The following is a 20609-nucleotide window of genomic DNA, read 5'->3' as shown; positions in this document are numbered from 1 at the left end:
GATGTATTTCTTCCCTAATATTTGCAAACTATAAGCTTTTAGTCTACCCTTATTAAAGGCACATTATTCTCCACTTTAGTAATTCTCACTCAAGAGCTGTTAGAACAGTGAACTATATTTTATACGAGCTTCCTTAAATAATTCTTAAATTTAATAAACATTATATAGGTTAAATAACGATCAATGGACAGATTTCTGAAATACACAACATTTTTCCCCTCACTAAAAATACTGCAGGTTCACATGGACTGCTCTGCACATGCAGATGTAGCATGAGTTAGACTGAGTTTCCAGGCTCTGGTAGTACCAGGGCACCAGCAGACAATAAACTCAGTTGTACACAGACTGCTTATTAAGTTATCAGGTGCTTTATATTTAAAGACACTTGCAAACATTCCATTTGCAGAAACGCGCACTGCAATTTTCAAACAAAGTGTGCTAAGGAAACTTCTCCAAGGTTTCATGAATTTTATCCTCAAAACTTTAGTACTGCAGAGACCATGAATCCCTTGGAAAGCATGCTTCAGTCTAAGCAGAAAAAAATTACTAAAAAACCTGAAAAGTCATGCTGGCTTGCCTTTTCTGATTTCCTTTTAAAAACGTGATATTCCTCACTTATAATAAAAATTAGATTCTTTTTGTTTCAACAAAACACAAATTGGTATTTCTTGAAATATATAAATAATGCCATTTTAACTTCAAAAGAATCTGAGTGTACAAACTTAAAAGTCCATACGTCAGTATTCATTTTCTTTTGAAGAAGAGTGGTCAAAACAATACTATATATTTAAATGCGTAAAAATGCTTACTTGAACTGAGCTATGGCAAAGCTCCCCAATAATACAACTTTCTTTAATATCCGAGAGTCCTGCATACCTGATAAATTTCAGCCATCATGTAAATGAAATCCAAATTTACCAATACTGGAGAAAAGCAGAATTTCTTGAATGCTAGTAAATTCCCTTCCATCACATTTTTCCAAAAAACACTAGTGTACAAAAAAACAAAACTTTAAACTGAGGGGTGTTTTCAAGAAATGAGACCACTCTGAATTCAAATGATGCCTTCAATAATTATGAATTTTAGATTTTTTTTTTTTAAAACTACAAATCAGCCACCACAACACACGTAAGACACAACCCTAACAGAACAAGCTTATCAGCATGAACATGCCACAGTAAGACAGAAATTGAATAATTTCTCGGCTTAATCATTATCTGCTCTCTTATGAGGCTCCAATGCAGTACAGTAGACTTGAGAGGAAAAGCACTGTAGAAGAGAAACAAAGCCCTAGAGCCAAAATATTAACCTCAACTACTGTTCCTAATCTCCACTTTTGTTAGTTTTGGATGAAAACATAAGCTGAAAACTGAGTGTACACAGGGAAAGAGTGGGAATTCCTGGTCACTGGAGATAAGGATTCATAGAAAAACGCTTGCTAACCTGCTCAGAGGACTCAAAGGACTAGCATAACGTTATGCCTGCTTTCTTTCACTTGAAATGGCAGTTCAATTTCTCATTCAAATGACAAACTCTGGATGGATCACTGTCAAGAGACCCCAAAGGATAACTGCGGATTCCCTACCCTGCCCAAAGTAGAGCGACTGTGCCATTAGCTTTTCAAAAGAGAGGAGAAAAATGTAACTGGCCATTCCATTCTCAGGACATCAATCCTCAACTTTAAAGTGGCTATTAAAATGCACTTATTTCAAAGAAGAGAAAAACGATAGACTTTACATATAAGCACATATATGAACATACGGAATATACTAGTTTACATATAACATACTAATGTATTGGCTTGCACTAGAAGAAACACACAAAAGGGCTGTAGAGTCGTGAAAGCAATCTATGGTATGTTTTGTTATATTTTTATTGATTTTTCTCAATAATAAAATACAATGTTAATAAATACATTGATACAAGGTAAGTATAGTGAACAACAAAATAAATGTTCAAGTTGCAATAATACACTGATAGGTCAATAGTATAACATTAAAGGCAACACTCCTTTTAAATAAGGACATAGTAAACCATCAGGTAAGCGTTCAAGATCAAGTAATACAGGTAAACAAGTTTTTTTTTTTTTTTCCTACACAGGAAAATGAAGGCAAGTATTCAAATATAAATACAAACATCAAGTTTGCAGTACAATCCATACTCTGTAGTTCTGGCAATGTACCATACATTCTCTGGTAATTAATTCCCTGTGCTTGTAAACCATTAAAATAAAATAATAATAATAAAAAAAAAAATCAAACGGAAAATAGGCTTTTTCTCCTCTAAAATGAAAGCAAAGCGATTCAATTGGCACAATACTTCCCGTATCCTTCAGCCAGTCTAAGGAGAAGACTGCAGGTCCAGCTTTTCATTGCAAAGCTGAGCTGCATTCACAAGGAAGAGGTCAGTGAGAACAAAATACAGCTCCTCTCTAATTCATTATGCCAAGCCAATTGTCTTTAGGAGACAGACACTGGGGTCCAGGGACGCATTTTATCTCCCGTAAATGTTTCAACAGGGTCAAGTGTTAGCCGTACCTGGTCAAAATCAGGGACGACCAGAGGCTGTATGCAAAAGGAACCCCTCCTCTGTCTGGCATCGGGGTGCAATCTGGAGAGGAATTTTACCTCAAAACCTGCCAGTCTCTGACATTTAATACATGTCCTGTGCAGTACATTATAAACTACCATGCGATGTCTAATACAGTCTCTTTATATTTATATTATTCTCCTTTTCATTCTCCATTAAACAATAGAAAATACAAATAAAAGCAGAACAAAGGCCACGCATCTTGAGTAACGCAAGTCAAGCTAAAAGCATATACCTACAACAGAACAACCGATAAATAACCTGCCTATCTACTGCATAAGCATCATTGTAGAGCAGTAGAACGTGAAGAAGTCCCCCTGCTAAACAACCTTGTTTTTGGTCTCTCGAAAAGAAAAATAAAAAAATAAAAAACCTCTCCATACTTATAAGACAAGAGGAGAGTTGAATTTGTTTCATTTCAAGTCAGCAGAGGAAACTGCGAGAAAGTACACTTAAATGTGATTTTTTGTTTTTGTGCTAGGCTCACAGAAATCGTTTGCTTAAACTCTCTCTACGGCTGATCTCATTTGCAGATACACATCTTATAAATTACAGGCAGTGCTCATGTTATTTTGGTTTTCATTTTTGAAGACTTTCTCTTACCAGGTAAACAAAAAAGCATATTTGAGATTCACTTTTTCATTTTGCTTTTTTGTTTTTTAAAGTGAGTCTACAAAGACTATCACCAGTGCTGGAATATCCAGGGTGAGGTGGTGGGGGGGCACACAAACCTACCAGCTGTTGGGAATACAACACTATCAGTACAGATAAATTCAAATACATGTTTTTCTGCACTGGAAAGCCTAAACCAAGTGTTTAGAAAATGACTTCTACTTAGCATGAGACACCCTTGGGTCCACCAAGGTACGTCAGAGCGTGAAGTATCTGTGTATTTTATGTAAGGTGGGGACAGGGATATAAACTGGGTCTCAGAGGAACCAGAAACCAGAGTGTATTTGGATCTGTATCTGGTGTAGCCTCAAAAGAGATAGCCTTAGAGAAAAGAACATTTTAATATTCTTTTTGTTTGTTACTATTTTTTAATTTTAAAAATCTGAATTCTTTTGAATTCTTTTCCATTTGTTGAAATTTTCAGGGGGTCTGGAAAAAAAAGCAAACAATACCCTGTGACATACTGTAAAACTACTTTAATATTTCAAAATAAAGTTCACGCTAAGCCAGATAACTTCATAAAAATGTGTGCATTGCTGGATGTAATTTTTCCCCCAAAAAAGATATTGTTAAATGCCCAGTTAAGTAACATAATCATGCAACTGAACACGGAGGTCAACCATGCAGCTAACGGCAATGATTGTAAATGTACCTGATTATCATGAAGACCTTCTGCTCCCGGGCGAGGGGACGACTCTTCACACACAGCAAGACTCCGGACAAGTTTTCCTTTAGCTCCTGACTGAATAAGAGAGAAAGAAAACAAAACAAAACAAACCACTAACGACCCCAAGTCTCTACACACCAGCTATCCCTAAACATTGCAAATTACTGTCTTCCTACCCAGCCAGCAAAATTATATCTGCATTAGACACAGACAGAAAGTGATTCAAAGCAATGAGCCTTCCACATAAGGAAGGTGACAGGTTTCTTTTTGCTTGTAAACGTTTCTGCTACAGTTCATTTACTTCCACCAAAAAAACTGATAAAAGCGAGGAACAGATACTACAACACCAAACCTAATCCAACACAAAGTTAAACCCAAAGTTTTTTTTTTTTTTTTCCTCTGGGTTCTTGGTGGTATCCAAAAGCAACAGAGCTGAATGTGGACAATAAAATGTGTAAATTTCATGGATCTGCACTTGGAATATTCTAAATAAGTGTTTTTTCCTATGTCAAGAAAAGGTGCCTTAGAGGAAGAGAGCTAGTCAGTTTCTGCTCCTTGAAGCCAGAATATTTCATTTAAACAAAACTCAAACAAAAATGTTAACTTCTAAAGCAAAAAGGATGAGCTTTTTCCATCCCCAGTAGCACATACAAGCACATATGCTTTCTACACTTGCAAGTACATAGCAAACCCAGTAGCATAAAAGTATGATGGATAAATAAAGGGAAGCCAGGTACATCATATCTAGAGAAACTCCTCTGCCTTTGTGTGACAAGATTATGGGGTAAAAGGAAAAAAAAAAAAAAAATCTGATAAAAGGTCATGATTTCAATTGCAAACAGACATTTGAATGGAACTTTTTATCCAAGCATGGCAGCTTAGTATGCCATTTCAAATAGAGATGGACCCTTACCTTAGATCTCTTTTTCTGCTGGTTCTGGTTTGTGCCTCGTTTCTGAGTACAGAAAAGGACAAGCATCTATCACTTCATTGAAAAATGTGCATTGCAAGAACGTTACCAAAAAATATAGAGATTAAATTACCCCTAAAATTTTATCATGTGCTGACTGCAGAATCCACTTCCCCAAACCCAGTCTGGGAAGCAAGAAGAACTTAAGAATCATCTTTGTGCACACACAGACTGTGCAGTGTCCTGTAATTTTGCATGTAATAAAAATACAAGAAGAGACATACTTAAGTAAATACTCCTCTTCAATTGTAGTCTCTCCTTTTGTTTTATATTCAGTTGAGCAAAAAGGATCAGAAACCCTAATTGAATGAAGTCTCATTATTAAATTACCTTCTTAAGCTTTGCATAACAACTTTTTGTTGGCAGTGACACCTGCAAACCAAACCACACATTAAGTATGTATTCATTAGTAGTACCTTGATCTCATGAATTTACAGGTAACTTGCTAAATCTCCAAAAAGGAAAAATAGCTAAACATTTCACCAAGTTTTAGCACCAAAGTCTAGGGATTAGCTTCTCAGAAAAATTAATAATATGAATAGCAGCCTAAATACCTTGAAAAACAAATGAAATAATAATATTCATTTTACAGGGAAGAAAGAAAAATATATAACAGTTTCAAATTATCAGGGAAGACTGTAGGAAATGTAGCCAAGCGGAAGGGATCATAGAAACAGAAAGGCAACAGTGAGACGCTGACATTTAAAGCGGCCATTCACTATTCCTGCCTTACCTGCAGCTCCGTCTTGGCATCGCCCAACTTCTCCTCCTTTTCCTCTACTTCGGAGCTTTCAGATTTATTGAGGATACAGTTGTCTGTGGTTACTTCGGAGATGGCAGTCTCCTGCTCTTTCACAGCTTCTTCTGCTGTCTCCTGGTTCAATTTACCTTGCTCAGACATTCTTCCAGACAGAAATTAAAGTAACAAGATTTGGTGACCTGAAAGGTCAAGATATCACACACAAACATACACACACATACACACACAAAAATACTGAGGATGAATTTTTCTTTTTAATTCCCAAGTCATTTCACTTCCTTTGACAAGTAAACCAAAATAAGCAGCTCAAGAGTTGAAAGCTACGTGCGCTCCAGCTAAAGAGACGTACTGAATCAACAATATCAGATAAGAGCAGAACTGAGTCGGGGTAAACAAAACATATCTAAACGCTCTTGGTGGAAGACAGGCTTAAGGCAAAGCGCTGCGACGCCCCAGCCCTGCGCAGCCCTAAGCCCTGCGGAGGTGCAGCCAGGGACAGGGAGCGATTCTTATCAAAAATGCTCAAAAGGCACCTGGCAGAGAAGGACCGTTGGTATGTGCAGCTCACAGGCATGTCAGCACGATCCTCTAGACATCTTTTAAAAAAAAAAAAAAAAAAAAAAGAAAATGAAAAAAGAAAAAAAACCCCAACGGCCAACAAGTATACTGTAGGTTTTTAGCACTCAGTCATGGCTTTTGCGCACAGTAGAAGCCTCTGGTACTCTACTACTGGTTTAAAAAAAAAAAAAAAAAAGAAAAAAATTGGTTGAAGAGGTAATAATTCAGTACTTCAATATAAATACAAAATCTAAATTTGGCAATAAAGCTCTCAGGGTCAATGTTTTCAGGCATCAAACTGACAGCTCCATTATTAAAATCATAAGCCTCTTCCCAAACCCCATGTTACTCTCCAGCACTGTGGAAATCCTACAGGAAGCCCTTGGCAGGTATCTCAAATGAAGATATCTTAACTGAACTGCATTTACTCTCAGCTCACAATGGGTTGTTGTACAGAAGCTTTAAAGGCTTTTCAAAGTTACAGCCTATTATTATTTTTTCTCTCCCTCTCTACAACTCCCTTTCCAAGTCTCTCCCACTGATCAATTGTCAAATGAGACTCATGAATAACTTAACCCTCCCTCACTGACTTAAGATGTATCTTCAGGAAAAAAAACTGTAGAAGAAAAGGGGAGTTATTTCAAAAATAGACTTCTGCAATAGCTTACCACTTCTTAACAATGAAACAGTGGTTATTAAGCAAAACCACACTTCGCCTTTTTTTTTTCCAGCTTGTACTTAACATTGAACAGATCTGGTATCACTTACCTTCAACTTTTTTTAAATTATGTTTTGTTTAACTGAAAAAAATAAAACATATTAAGTCTGTAAATCCTCTTCATTTGAATCTTTGCTTTTTTTTGACAATGAGTAAATACAATATTAAAATTAATCCTACATAATGTATCAAAATACTATCTTCCCTTTTGAGAAGGACTGGATTTCGCAAAATATGAAACTACACATTCCATAAGTAAATGAATTTGAGTATTTAGCTTGCAAATTTGATCACAGTAAGCAATTTAAGCTTTGAGTTATTCTCATTCCTCCTACTCCCTGCCCCAAAGAAGGATAATGGCATTGGCTATTCTGCAGTTACAACTGAAATTTGAAGTACTTTGCTGAAATTTCAAAACATGATGAATGATAGGAACTGAAACTGGTCTGTTAAATTTGTTAAGGGCTTACATCAACAATGCATCCACACACGCACAAGTTCTTCAGGTACATATTATCCCTATAGCTCTTCCATATGCTTACACAGTGTTCACAAAAAAACAGCCAGAAATTACTAGCTTCAACAAAGAAGACATTTACCTGAAAAAACTGCTATAACTCCCACTGTCTTTCTAGCGTCTTCTGTTGCTCTTTGTTGGTCAAGTCCACGCAAATGATCAACGACAACGTGAGTCCCATGTCCCCATTAACAGTTCAGAACGCCAATCTCCATGCTGGTCCTTCAGAGAGCTTGATGGATCATTGTCAACCTGGAAAAAGACGAAAAGTAAATAATAACAACAGCAATAATCATGGTAGGGTTAAGGATGCAATAGATAGGACCAGATTTCTAACACTTAATGACCAGTTTCAAGCAAATCACTTTCACAGCTTGATCCAGCTCCACCTGTCTCAAAACTGCCTGCTTCTTCTCTAATGAAGGCTAGAGCCGGCTGTTCAAGTCATAACAGCTCCTACGCAAAGAGCTAAAATTAACAATTGCATTATGCACTGAAGATTACTCACTTCAATTTTAACCTTTTTTAGTGAATTCCAGCACTTTCATTAAAAAAAAATGAATGCATACATATTTATATGTAAGCTCATCTGTTTGCTTCAACAGAAATCAATGAGGGCATGAGCAAAAAGGACTTGTCTTTTTTAACTACAGCTTCAGCTCCTGTTAAAGTTTCAGTGTTCAAACAATATTGAAAAAAGGAGCTAGGCAAGTGCTTTTAGAAAGTGACCTCCTTTACCAGGGCAGGGAATTCAGATTTTGATTTAATAAGTTGAGCAAAAGCTGAAACGATCAAGGATAGCAGGAAAAGAAATCCTATCCCATGACAAACAACAACAACAAGAGGAAAACATTTTCCTTTTGAGGCGCTGTAGAGGGAAAAAGGAGACCTCCAGGTTACAGTTCTGCAGGTAAACCTGCAAAAGGCATTGCCTCAGCAATACAGAATATGCTGTTCATCGCAGTTGTGTTTGCAAGCGAAATAACTGATTGGACAGAAAAGGAGAATTTCGGAATATCTGACCCATTTACAAACTAAGGCTGAACTGCCTTGAAACAACAGGCACATCTTCTCCAGCCTTGCATATCTGTAAAGGCTGAGGCAATTTGTGCAAACACGCAAAAACAGCAGAGGGGAAGAATATACTATTCTGCTTGGGGGGGAACAGAGTCAAGCCGTAAATGACCTAACTTTAATACACTCCTTGTTTCTGATGCACATTTTAAATTACACATAGTTGCAATCGCTGTACAGTATGTGACAGTGCATTCCAGTTCACAAAATTTTCCCAAACTTTATAAGCTAGAAACTGAGTTGAACATTTCATAAAAATCAACTTCTGCTCTCTCCACAATCTCAGGCACACGGAGGCAAAGAACATGCAGTTATATAAACATCTACCATCCTGCAAATTTATATATATAAAAATATTTCCTCTCCTCAAACCACTTAATAATTTGTATAGAATAATACAAAGTACATCTTCCCACTCATTTTTCTGCATACCTACCAGGACATTTGCAGAAATTTCTGATAGAAAAATGCACTTACAAGATCCACAACATGATGGTGATGAAAGTGGCAAAAAACAACAAAATATGGAAGACTGCATCTCAAGCACATGCAACTATATTTCATAGAGCCGATACACCAGGAAAAAAATAAAAAATATGACTTGAAACCTTTCCTAATAAATTCCATTACCCCACATCCCCATGCTTCAAAAGGAGCGCAGGGTGGGAAGAGAATGCAGCGTATTACATTTTTACCTAGAAAAAAAAAAACAGCCAGGAGATACGACACTGCAAAACTGAAAAAAACTCAAAACTGAGAAATAGATAGCTATACCAAAGCTGAGACACAAATTATTTCAGGATTCTTCAGTGCTATCATGTGTTGTGAATTAACTATTCAGAAAATAAACAAACAGAACAAAACAAAAAACAGACAACAAACCAACCAAACAAAGGGTATCACATCCAGCAAGCAGAGAGATTTGCCAAGACTCCAGTAAACAGCATTTCTGGTCCTGTGCCACAGATGCTCAACGTAATCTTATCATGCTTTACCAAAGACTTCTTTTTATAAACTGAACTTCCCACATTGTTGCACTTAAGATCTCTGATGCCAACATAATTTTTCATTGGCAAATTATGAGAAGACCACAGAATGTTAAACTGAAACAAAAAAAAAATCCGTAAATTTCCCCAAGAACACAGAAGCAAGTGGAAAATATAAGCTAACAGCTATTAAGTTTATAGCATTTTTCAAACCAGCAATGACAATGCTTCTCAGGATAATTTTTAAAAATCTTATCTTCTGGCCAAAACCCAACAATAATGAAAGAAGAGCTGAGAGATATGGCAGTTATAGTGAAGCCTTTCTCCCTTCCCTCAATATAAATTTCATCCTCCTTCATTAGACAATGTATAAGTGATGACTAATCTTTTACATATTAAAATACGTAACATACACTTCTGGTTGTTTGGGTGGATTTTCAAAGAGATTCATATTTCTATAAAATGTTTCAGAGAACGTATAAATAGCTAAAAGGAATCAGTCACAGAATATCCATAAAAAGTGAGATATTTTGATTGAAAATACGTAGCTGTTCCTTGCATGTTTCCAGGATATCTGGATGTTCAGTGATGAGCACACATCTTACCTACTACCAGTCCTGCAGCAACAGCACTGGTATGGAAAAAACATACTTGATTATTCTCTTTCTTGCACACCAACAGAAATGTCAGCAATGATTTGACTGTCAAACCTTCAAGTACTGAAGTGACGCAAGCGACAGAACACATGCAGTTGTGTTTTTGATCCTCAGGTGGAAACAGAGAGGGTTATTTTTGCCTAGCAACAACCTTTGCAGTTTCTAAGTGAGCCAAATCTTATACGAATGTTGGGATCTTGGAAATGGTCTACAGGAGCTTGCAACAAAATATGAGCCTCTAATTCCTTGAAGCAACTTGACATCCCACACAACAGTAAGCAAAAGAATACAAGGATGCCCACCAGGTTGTTTGAAGAACCACTTGAAAAGAAATTACCAAACTGGTTAGTGAAGAAGTTATAAGCACCAGCTGATTAGCCTATGCTTGGGGATGCAAACGCTGTTATTCAATTATTTTGTCTATTAATGGGATTTTCACTTGAGGAGCTGAGAGCACTACTGAGTTGGAGCAGATGCTGCCAGAGCTCCAGGAAAAATGGCTGGAGCAAGGCATGTACGGTGGGGTACATTTATGTAACGCATGCCACACAGATGCCAAGAAAAGTCTGTAGGAAGGAATACATGTAATTTTATGCGAGTTTAAAAACTACGCCCAGAAGAGCTGTCAAGGAAGCGCAGAATAGCAACACGAGCAAAAACACTACAACATCCTCATCAATGAGCAACTGGTAGGTGACAATAACTGAAATTAACAGAGAGACTTGTGAAAATCTGAAAAAGCCCAAGCAGGAAAGACAGCCGTTTCTGTATTATGCATCAGGGGGTACCTTTGAAGGTGTCAAGTGCATCACATAAATTATAGTCACTGAAGTAGGAATTTTGAGATCCTTATGCCTCAAATAAGTATCCTCCCAGAAGAGATGATCAGCAAGTTTTAATGCCAAGCAACATCCTGCGTCCTGCAAAGCAACAACTACTCCTAATCATCATCAGCAGGAGCACGCAGGGTACAACCCTGCAAGAATGAAACCCAGGTATATCCTTGAAATAAAGCTGCTGAGCAAAAAAGCAAAATTATTCCAGCTGAATGGCTACTGGAACTGAAAAGTGGCCCATGTAGGCAGGATCCTTCTCATCCTGTGATGATTCTCCACTTGCAAAAACGGCTCACGGTACCAGGCCATATGCTAGAACCAGGTGGATGGGAGGATTTCAGAGTGTATTTCAAACCTCTGAACACACTGAGAGGTTCTCTCACGACAAAAAGAGGTCAGGCCAGTCATGATTTCTGCTAAGCAATACATACATGATTCAGACATATAAAGATAGCTTTGCTGTCTTTGCTAATTAACTCATCAGATTCCTGCAAGCCACTGGAAATAGATTATAGCATTGTTTTAAGATTTCAGCACACACTGCCCTCAACATTGCCAAACTCTTGTGGTTTAAAGCATGAATTTCCCATTATTTGCCATTTACTTAAAAGTTCCAGTTCCTGGCATTAAGCAATTCTATGAAAATATCAGGTTTCACATTAAAAACAAAAGCTTCAAGTCTCTATGGCTTCAAAGGAAAGCTTCAAAATATAAAACTAACTGTTCAAAAAAGAAAAAACACACCCCAAAGCAAATAAAATAAATCTTACCGTTTTATCTTGAACACACTACCACTCAGTCGTCAGTCATAGCTTTCAGGACCTACATCATTATATTAAGAATACTGCACTTTCTCTGTTTTCCCACGTTTCCCACGGAAATACACATATGAACTTGGGAGATGAGTTTGCTGCTGGGTATTCACATAGCAGGATATAAATAACCCATGCCAGTTCTCACACCAAAAGGCTCAGACCCAGTATGAGGAGAAAAAAAAAAGCTCTAAAAAGTCTGTGGAATCTTATGAGTTCAGTGACTTTAAAAAGATGGAAGAGGAGACCTTAAAAAAACAAGTACAAGTATTTTAGAAGGAAATTAAGGTCTGAAGTGTTATTTCGTCTCCCACCTTGTCTCGTCTTCGCTTGTCCCCTTTCCATCATCCCTACAAAAATATCTGTAGTAATTGTCTCAATTTTTTGTTCCTAGATGCTGCAGACACTTTTGCACATAAAAGGTTATTTAGACTTATTTAGCGTTGGCACCTCAGCCAAGACTGCCATTTAGCAGAGGCCAGTTTTCTGATAAGGAGCTGCAGCGCTATGAGCATCTGTGGACAAAGAGCACCGCTGTGGCCGCCAACCCACCCCACACGGGCCAGCACACAACGACCAGCTGCAACGATGGTCAAACCTGAGATAAGCTGGCTGGGCTGAAACGTTCTGGATCAGATCTCAGATCCTGTGAAACACCCGGTTGTCTTTTAAAGAGGAGAAAAATGGGAGCAGCGGTATCCCAGCTGAAATCTCCGCCTCGGAGGAATAGCACTGGCTTTCCCTCCAACCCGCAATGAAAGCCACTACTCACAAAAGACAGCAGGGACAAGAACAGTGTGTCAATCAACCTAGGAATAAAATAAATTTTTGTCGTTTACACCTAATTCCATATTTCAAAGGGATCCTTGCGCTCCTAATGGATTGCCATCGCTATTTTCTATTTTAATCCCCTGTCAGAAGGCTTCACATCAATGTCATCATTTTCAGCCAAATAACGACAATGATGCTCCCTCTAGCTTGTTATATTTTTGCAAAGCTAGAAGCTTAACCCAAGAAAATAAATATACGTGACCTATAGGGATAGCCTGTTTTAATATTTGAGAAAATATTCAAAAAAACTGTTCTTTTATCTGTCATGATGACCATTTAAAGTCTTCCAGGATCATAAGGCTTTGAACAAGCTGGCTAATAAATGTCAGTCACATAAGTGTACTGGGAGCCAGGTGCCGCCCAACCCTTTAATAAGCCAATCAAGTATACAAAGCAGCACCCTGGGAATGAGTGGTTTGTTTAGGCCCAGTCTTCAACAGTGTTGCACATTTCAAATACATATACCAATTTGCATCTCATTCCAAGACATAAACCTGATACATTTCCCTACAATTAACAGCATTAAACCTAAACTAGCCAGACTCTCAGTTGGTGGAAAATAGCATAGTTCCAGTGATTCCACACACGGACACAGAGCGATTCCCATCTATCCTCTCAATACACACAAGTCTCCTTTCAATACACAGGATTCATCTTTCTCAACTTCTGTAATGAAAACAATAAAGAATACAGGCAAATACACAAATCAAAGGGAAAAACAAACTAAAACTCATCTCAGATCACCAGGTCTACTTCTTAGCCATCAAAGGTAATCATATTACACAGTCCCCTTCAAAAGCTATTTTAAAGATTAGATGGGCTCTGGGATGCCGCTTTACTAACCTTGTTGGAAGGATGTTCAAGAACTTCACTACCTTGATAGGGCACTACTCCCCGCTGCCCCATTTGTACACATCTCAAATATTTTGGACGTTTTTCTTCTAGTGACACCTCTTTGCTTTTAACCATCACTTAGACAGGTTCCATTCTTATCTACATCTAGACTAATTTATATCAACTGAGGATCTGCTCCAAAAATTCCTTATATTTCCCTCATGCCTCTCTTTCAAAAGGACTGCATGCTGCTTTGCACAGAAGTTCCTTCACCTACTCATGCATGGTGGTGAATGCACTGAAGCAAATCTGTTTTCACCAACATGAAACCCAGTTTAAGATAGTGAATGCCACAAGCAATTGCAACCACAGAAGGAATTTCTGTAGAATAAATTCCACAACTTAGACTTTGGTTGCAATCTTCTAGCTTATCTTGCAGGATGCCACAAAAGTTTTAACTTTACTAGTCAAAAGAATGGTCCTGTATCTTAATTGGAGGGGAGGGGGAAAAAAAAGCTCCTCAAAATGCACAGTAATACATTAGGTATACAGTTATTTATTGCCAGAGTGTAATCCATCTCATGGCATAGTCCTTTGAATGAGATTTCCATAGGTGTTTGGAGGCCCAAGGCCGCCATAATCATCATTTCAGTATAAAATGCTGATCGACAACACAACATACATTATTCTGGGTTCTCCACAGAGGGGTCTCATCTGCACTTACTTTAGTCAGACCTATTGCAGAGTCCAGGAGCTGTCACAGAACAAGCACCAGGACTATAGGTACCCAGTCACCTTCTGGGTGAGAAAAAGGAAGTTGTTTGGGATACACCAAGATATACTGTTACACATAATGAAATCTGAAATAAAAAGAACATATGCCTTATGTACATTTTAGTTTAACACAAAAGTTCTTGAAACATTTGTTTCCTCTAAGTCACGCTGTCCTTACCCTTTCTTCCTTTGATGCCTTCCGTTTGACTTCAGACTTATTCCATGGTTACCTGAGAGGCCTTACACATAGGAACTATAAGCTCAGCTTCACTTATTTCTTTATTCAGTTCTTCCTAAAGCTTAAGGATTTTACTAGCAAACCACAAGTCTGTACTGAAAGCACATATGCCTTTGAAAAATTCAGTCTAAAGAGACGCCAGGTGATAAAGGAGCGGCCATGATGCCTCATTCACTAACATGTAGATGTGTCAAACAGCAGTGTCCGGGGCAGGGTGGGGGGAACCACAACACTAAGAACACACTTTTTACATAAAACATTTTTGACAGCTTCTTCTGAAAGAAAACTTTTTTTTTTAATAACTCAGGACAAAGATGACACATGGCCCATGACTCCCTGCTTTACATTTTTTCAAATATCACCAGTGGACCAACACATACTCAGAATGAAAGTGCTACAGGAATAGACCAAATACCACTGAGTCTCACCCACTCTTTCCCTGATGCTTTTTTCTCTCCGTATTTATATAATGGCCCCTATATTTCATGCTGCCACTTCTTGACAAATTAGGTATATTTTCGCAAGCATTAGCTTAATTGGCAAACCCTGAAAGAAAATAATTGCTAACAGCAAAGCAGCACTATCCTGATGAAACAGACCTTCGCTTAACCACTAGAATTGCCCAAGCACACAAACACTGACTGCAGAACAGCAAAAAGCTTTCATGTAAGAATTAACTGGGGGGGGGGGGGGGGGGGGAGGGGGGAAATGTTATTTACCTCCAAAAAGTCTCTTCTGCTTACGGGAATTAAACATAGTTATTACTGTTTCTCCTAATATCATATTCTGAAATAACACTAACCAGTAGCTAAAGAAAAATTATTCTTCTTTCTTGAGGAAAAAAAAAAGAAACCTATAAATCTGTATAAGGTTTTATAAGAACCCCTATGAGATCCCAGGAAAGAGATATTCTTCCCCCACTTATCATTGGTACCCAGAAACTGAAAGATTATACTCTCCATTTAATGTGATGTTGGGTACCAAGCTTGTTTTAATACAGAGTAAGTTTTCAAGCTCATATTCCAATCAATTTATATTGTTACAGCTTAAATCTTCTCTTCCAAAGGCAACAAGGACTAGAGCCTTTGAGATTCCCAGTACAAGATTATTTGATGAGGAACTCTGACAGGCACATAAATAAGATGCCCCCTGACATCCTGCCATCTTCCTTTCATACATTATGACCAGGCGCATCTGATACGTTCATGCATCAATCTGAAATTCAGATTTTCAGTCATTATTATTTGGAAATCCTACTTCAACTCTTAACATTGAGTTTGAAAGAAATAACATATATACATGGAGAGGTGAAGCTTTCCCAGCCCAGCCTAGTCATCTGGTTGGTTTAATTCTCAGACAGGTCTGTCAGGCCCTTGGTTTGCCTCTGTTAAAGTGACTACAGACTTGTCTTACTCCCACCTACAGAAAAATGAGCAAATGCATCTCTTCATCTGATAATTCCATCAAATCAAATCTCCATGAGTCCTTATCACCAGTAATAAAACAGATCAGACTGCAGAAGGTAATGTAATTTCCATACAGTCTCATTATATTACACACTTAACACATTTCTGTTCTTTCTGTTATTATCAGATACCTTCTTTGTGGCTGAAAAAATAAAGCATCACAGAGGCTCTTTACGTGTCATAATTGATAAAATATGGTTACTTAAACAAGAACACAGAATGTAACCCTGCTGAACAGGGAAGAAGTTTTCCTTTCCAGTTTTTAAGTTTTCCCACTCCCCAAATCTCACATTACAATTTTTTGCCTCATTTTTAAGGGAATTCACTTCACAGGCAACATTTCTTACCAAAAGGTTTCACTGGGGTAGTGATTTTGATTAATGATCTTCCTGAATTGAACACATTCAGAACGTTTTTCCCCATTCATGGTCCCTTGGTTGGCTAAGGAAGACTTCAAGCTGCAGATTTACTATAATATATAACTTACATTGAGCAGACAGCCTATCAATCACGAGAAACAAATCCGAGGGCCTTCATTAGGTATAGCATTCACAGAACTCAGTTTTCATCTTTATCAACCCAGGAATGTCCCTACAGTGTAATTCTGATTTGTTTATCAGACAATAAAATGAGAGGCCAAAAGTTTGATTATGATCCCCAGTCCTGTGCACTGCCAAGGCCAGTGTTCCCAGAGCTTCCTATTTGGAACATAAATGATTATTTGTTTGCTTTTTTGGATATTAGACTTAAGAGAGCAATGCTACAAACTTTCAGCCCATAACATTTGCAGTCCATTGACAACAGTTCATACAGACAAAACCTCATTAACTAAGCTGATTTTGCAAAATTTTCACTGTTTTGTCTACAATCTTGCAAGAGGAATAAACAAGATTTTGGCAATGTTGAGTCCAATCTAGAGATACACCCTGTTTTAAACTTCGAATCTCCTGAGCATGATTACTTTTCTTTTCCTTGTCAAATTTGTGTCCCACAGTTTTCTGCTCGATGCTTTTCTGAAGGAAAAGAAAGTTAAGGCAGAGACAACATGAGTAATTTTAGTCCTAAAACTACAGATGAATTATGAATATACATTAAATGCATAAATATTTCTATATTTCACATATATTTATATATTATATACATATTTAAATCCCATTTTGCTGGTCCCATTTTGCCTGGTGTCAGGCAATGCAGCTAAGTGACAAATATAACGTGTTGCAAAAAGAACCCTTAAGCATGCCATGTTTTGTATTCAATGCTTTATCCTCCCATGTTGTGTCAAGAAAATGAAGAAGAAAAGCTAATTATAACTATAAATTAGAAGTTAAAATGGCTAGATTGCCATGGCTAATACTAAACGGCTAAACGCACTTTATAAAAACTAAAGAAATCATCAAGTATTTCTTCATCCTGCTCTAACCACTTAAGTGACAGACTTCCTCAGCTTATGCTCGCTGTAGAAATAACAAAGAAATCGACATCGGGATCTCTTATCAAGTCCCTTACCTGCCTCTAAAAATATTGATAGAGCGTTCCTTTTCTGTGTTAATAGTCATCTTAAGATACACATTGATATACATCACATTTTGTCATTAACAATATCATATACTAGACATTGCAATCAGTCCCAAAAAGAAACAACCAAAGCAAGCAACCAAAGCTGTAAGAACGGGGCACGCACAGGTTCGGTATTTTACACTGGTACCCTGAGGGCCAGAGAGAGGAAGAAATCCTCTCTAAAGCAGTTGCAATAGACTAAAGACAAAAGGGAGTAAACCCTGGTTTACAAAAACGTCAGCGTCAGTTCATACAGTGGATGTGCAGCTATGGCTTGTGAGTATATCTTGTCAGAAGTCCAGCGGTTTCTACACTATGGTTGCCTTTTCCAATGGGTAATTCCAGGCTCTGTGTGATATTGTGAACAAAAGAAAAGGCAGAAATAGCGTTTAGATGTCTTCTTGTGTTTTTCAGGAAAGAAATGGTGACATATGTACGAGGAAGAGACCACACAGTTTTGTTAAAAATATAATTGGCTGCTCCACGTATGCCTAGCCAGAAAGCTTCATGACACATGAACTAAAAGAGAGCAATGAATAATATACAGCAGAAATCAAGCATTCAGGCCAACGTCTCCAAAGTCTATGTCCTGGAAAATTTAAAATTGAAAATATATATATTTTATAAAGAAGGACATTTAAAAAACAATCACAAAAATAGTGAGGTATCTTTTGAGTATTTTAAATCTTGTTATTCAGATTGAAGTCTCCACAAGTTCAAATATGATTTAAAAAAAAAAAAAAAAAACTTCCATAATATACAAAATCGTGTTTACTTGCTGTGAGACAATCTGTTTTGCTTGGCACTAGAAACCACTAACTACATCAATGATCTAAAAGGACTTTGATTTAAATTACAGAAGAAAAGTGCAGGAAAGAAGTTTTATAATTTGCAACATATTCCATTTCCATTGCAGAATGGCCACATCATCACATATTTTATTGCTGTGCTTATCAAAGGGTAAACAGTAATCTGATTATAAAGCACAGCTCAAAAAACAGTGGAGTAGAATACATTTTAGGGAAGTTTAGGAATCAAAATGGAGGTGCTGGGCCTTTATTGACTATGATAAACTGAGATATACGTATACAAACACATATATATAAATATGTCTATCCTAAAGGAGCCTCTGTGCTACAGATTCTCTTCGTTAAAGATATATTTCCAGACTCGGGTCCCAGTCCAACAGCTAGTCTCTCTATTCTTCCCAGGATCTTCATTTAACTGTCTTTGGGAAGGGGGTAGAGGGGGTGGAATGCTTTCATGTAAATGCAGAATTTAAATTTGCTAACATTTCAGAATTTAATGACTACTTGGGACATTCAGATGCCCTAAATCTCTTTACTAAAGTTTTCATATTGTCTATGTTATGACATATTGTTATGAATGCTTTAGTGTCTTACTCTCAACTGATTTTTAGAGGCACTTAACTTTATTAGTCAGGCCCACAGATTTTACAGACATTCAGGCAACCTAAGCATGATCCTATGTGCCTCTGATCTGGACTACTATCCTTGGTACAGTTTTGCTGTCCATTTACTTGAAGAACGTCTCTCTTGTGAAATGTCTCAAATAAGTGACATTTCTAAATACACATTCTACCCTTTAATTGCAAACAATCATTCTAATGACAAAAGATAGTTGTTTAAATATTCAAATGTACAAAAACTCCTAAGATATGCCACTTGCAGCAGCTAAGCCTTTGACCAAGTATTTATGGATTTCTGCTGAGAAATAGCTTAGAAATACTTTACTGATCCACAGTCTTTTGAGCAAGATTAGCTTGAGAACCTTGCCACTGACTTTGAGATTTTGATACTTCTCTTAAATTAGTTAGGTTCAATATGTAACAGGCACATGTATTCTTTTTTTAACTTTAATTAGTAGAGTAACTACTGCTAGATAGAAACTGAAACATAGTACATGCATCCTCTGTAGATTGATCCAATAAGCAGAGTCAGGGGTGGGGGGAGAATTAAACAAGAAAACGTCAAATTCAAATTGAATACAAAATAAGTGAATTTGCCAAGGGGGTTGATTAATAATTTATTGAGGTATTCAGCCTAATAACCTAGTGAATTGTTTTTTTTTCCCTCTCAATATTTAAAAAGCCCAGCTGTGAATGTAATATTTTTCACCTACTTAATTGTATTTTGAGTCGAGGCTGACATTCCCCTTGCAGGCATGGAAATCATAATTCTGTGTAAGATGCAATCTGTTTGGTCAATATTTCTTAATATGTAATGCTATGCTTTTGAGACTCAGGATTTATTTTTGATATCTTCAAGATTTCCAAAGGCTGATGAAACATGATCCAACTATGAGAAAGAGCAAGTCAATAACCACTCTGTCACTGCAAGTCAAGTTCTGAGGAACTGTGATCTTTCTTGCAAATCAGCCTTCCTAATAAAAAAGACCTTATCCTAAGCATGTTTTACTGTAACTCATCTGGTGCAATAGAAAGAATTTATGCCCTTGTCTTTCCTTTTGACATTAAAAGTTATCTGCCAGAGAACTTTCTGCAAAGTACAATAAAATAAGTGTATGTATTGCTTCATTTGTGACAGTCTATACCAAAACCTAAACCTTCTGACTGAAGGTTGCTTTAAAAAAAAAAAAAAGGTGTCTACTATAAGACGTGAAACACTGATAAGAGGGGAAAAAAGGGAGAATTTCAGCTTCACATACAAGAAGAAAAAATCTTGTACCCCATTCTAGAAATGAAAAAATCCCAGTCTAAAATACCACATTATTGTAAGAAAATACAAATTGTAAGAAATTTCTCTTTGACAATAAAATAAACAAAACAAGAAAGGACCTGAAGAAATAATTGTATACCAGAAACATATTTGAAATTAGCTTCAGTTGCCTTAGTAAGTTTACATTTTTCCAAAATACTTCAAGAAAAAAGGACTGCATTTCAAAGCAATGTTCTCTATACTCTCCTTAAAATGTGGCTGATATTCTGGGGAACCTTTTTGTTGAAAATGATTGAATGAGTTGGGGTTTTTTTCTTTTTGCTATTGCCTCATGTTGTATGTTGTATAGATGATTTTTCACAGCTCTTACAAATAAGCATTACCTTTAATACGCA

General features: G+C 37.1%; 1 protein-coding gene across 35 annotated transcripts in view; it reads right to left on the bottom strand.

Moving 5' to 3' along the window:
* Nucleotides 1–20609, bottom strand: part of ARPP21 (cAMP regulated phosphoprotein 21) — a 148338-nt gene that overhangs the window by 103066 nt on the left and 24663 nt on the right. For 25 of the 35 annotated variants that reach the window (XR_011139744.1, XR_011139745.1, XR_011139746.1 and 22 more), the window contains exons 2-5: nt 7534–7703; nt 5632–5837; nt 4842–4883; nt 3914–4003 (exon numbers count right to left, since the gene is read on the bottom strand). Coding sequence is in view for 32 of the 35 variants with exons in the window: in XM_068935766.1 (XP_068791867.1) it covers nt 3914–4003; nt 4842–4883; nt 5632–5799 (300 nt within the window). In the remaining 3 variants the exon portion in view is untranslated. Of the gene's footprint in view, nt 1–3913; nt 4004–4841; nt 4884–5631; nt 5838–7533; nt 7704–7798; nt 8573–20609 lie in introns of those variants that run through there. The other 10 variants (XM_068935775.1, XM_068935794.1, XM_068935792.1 and 7 more) reach the window with 2 other exon arrangements.

The sequence above is a fragment of the Struthio camelus genome, chromosome 2 (genome assembly GCF_040807025.1).
Source record: "Struthio camelus isolate bStrCam1 chromosome 2, bStrCam1.hap1, whole genome shotgun sequence".
Classification (NCBI taxonomy): domain Eukaryota; kingdom Metazoa; phylum Chordata; class Aves; order Struthioniformes; family Struthionidae; genus Struthio; species Struthio camelus.
This window is presented reverse-complemented; position numbering and strand designations above follow the sequence as displayed.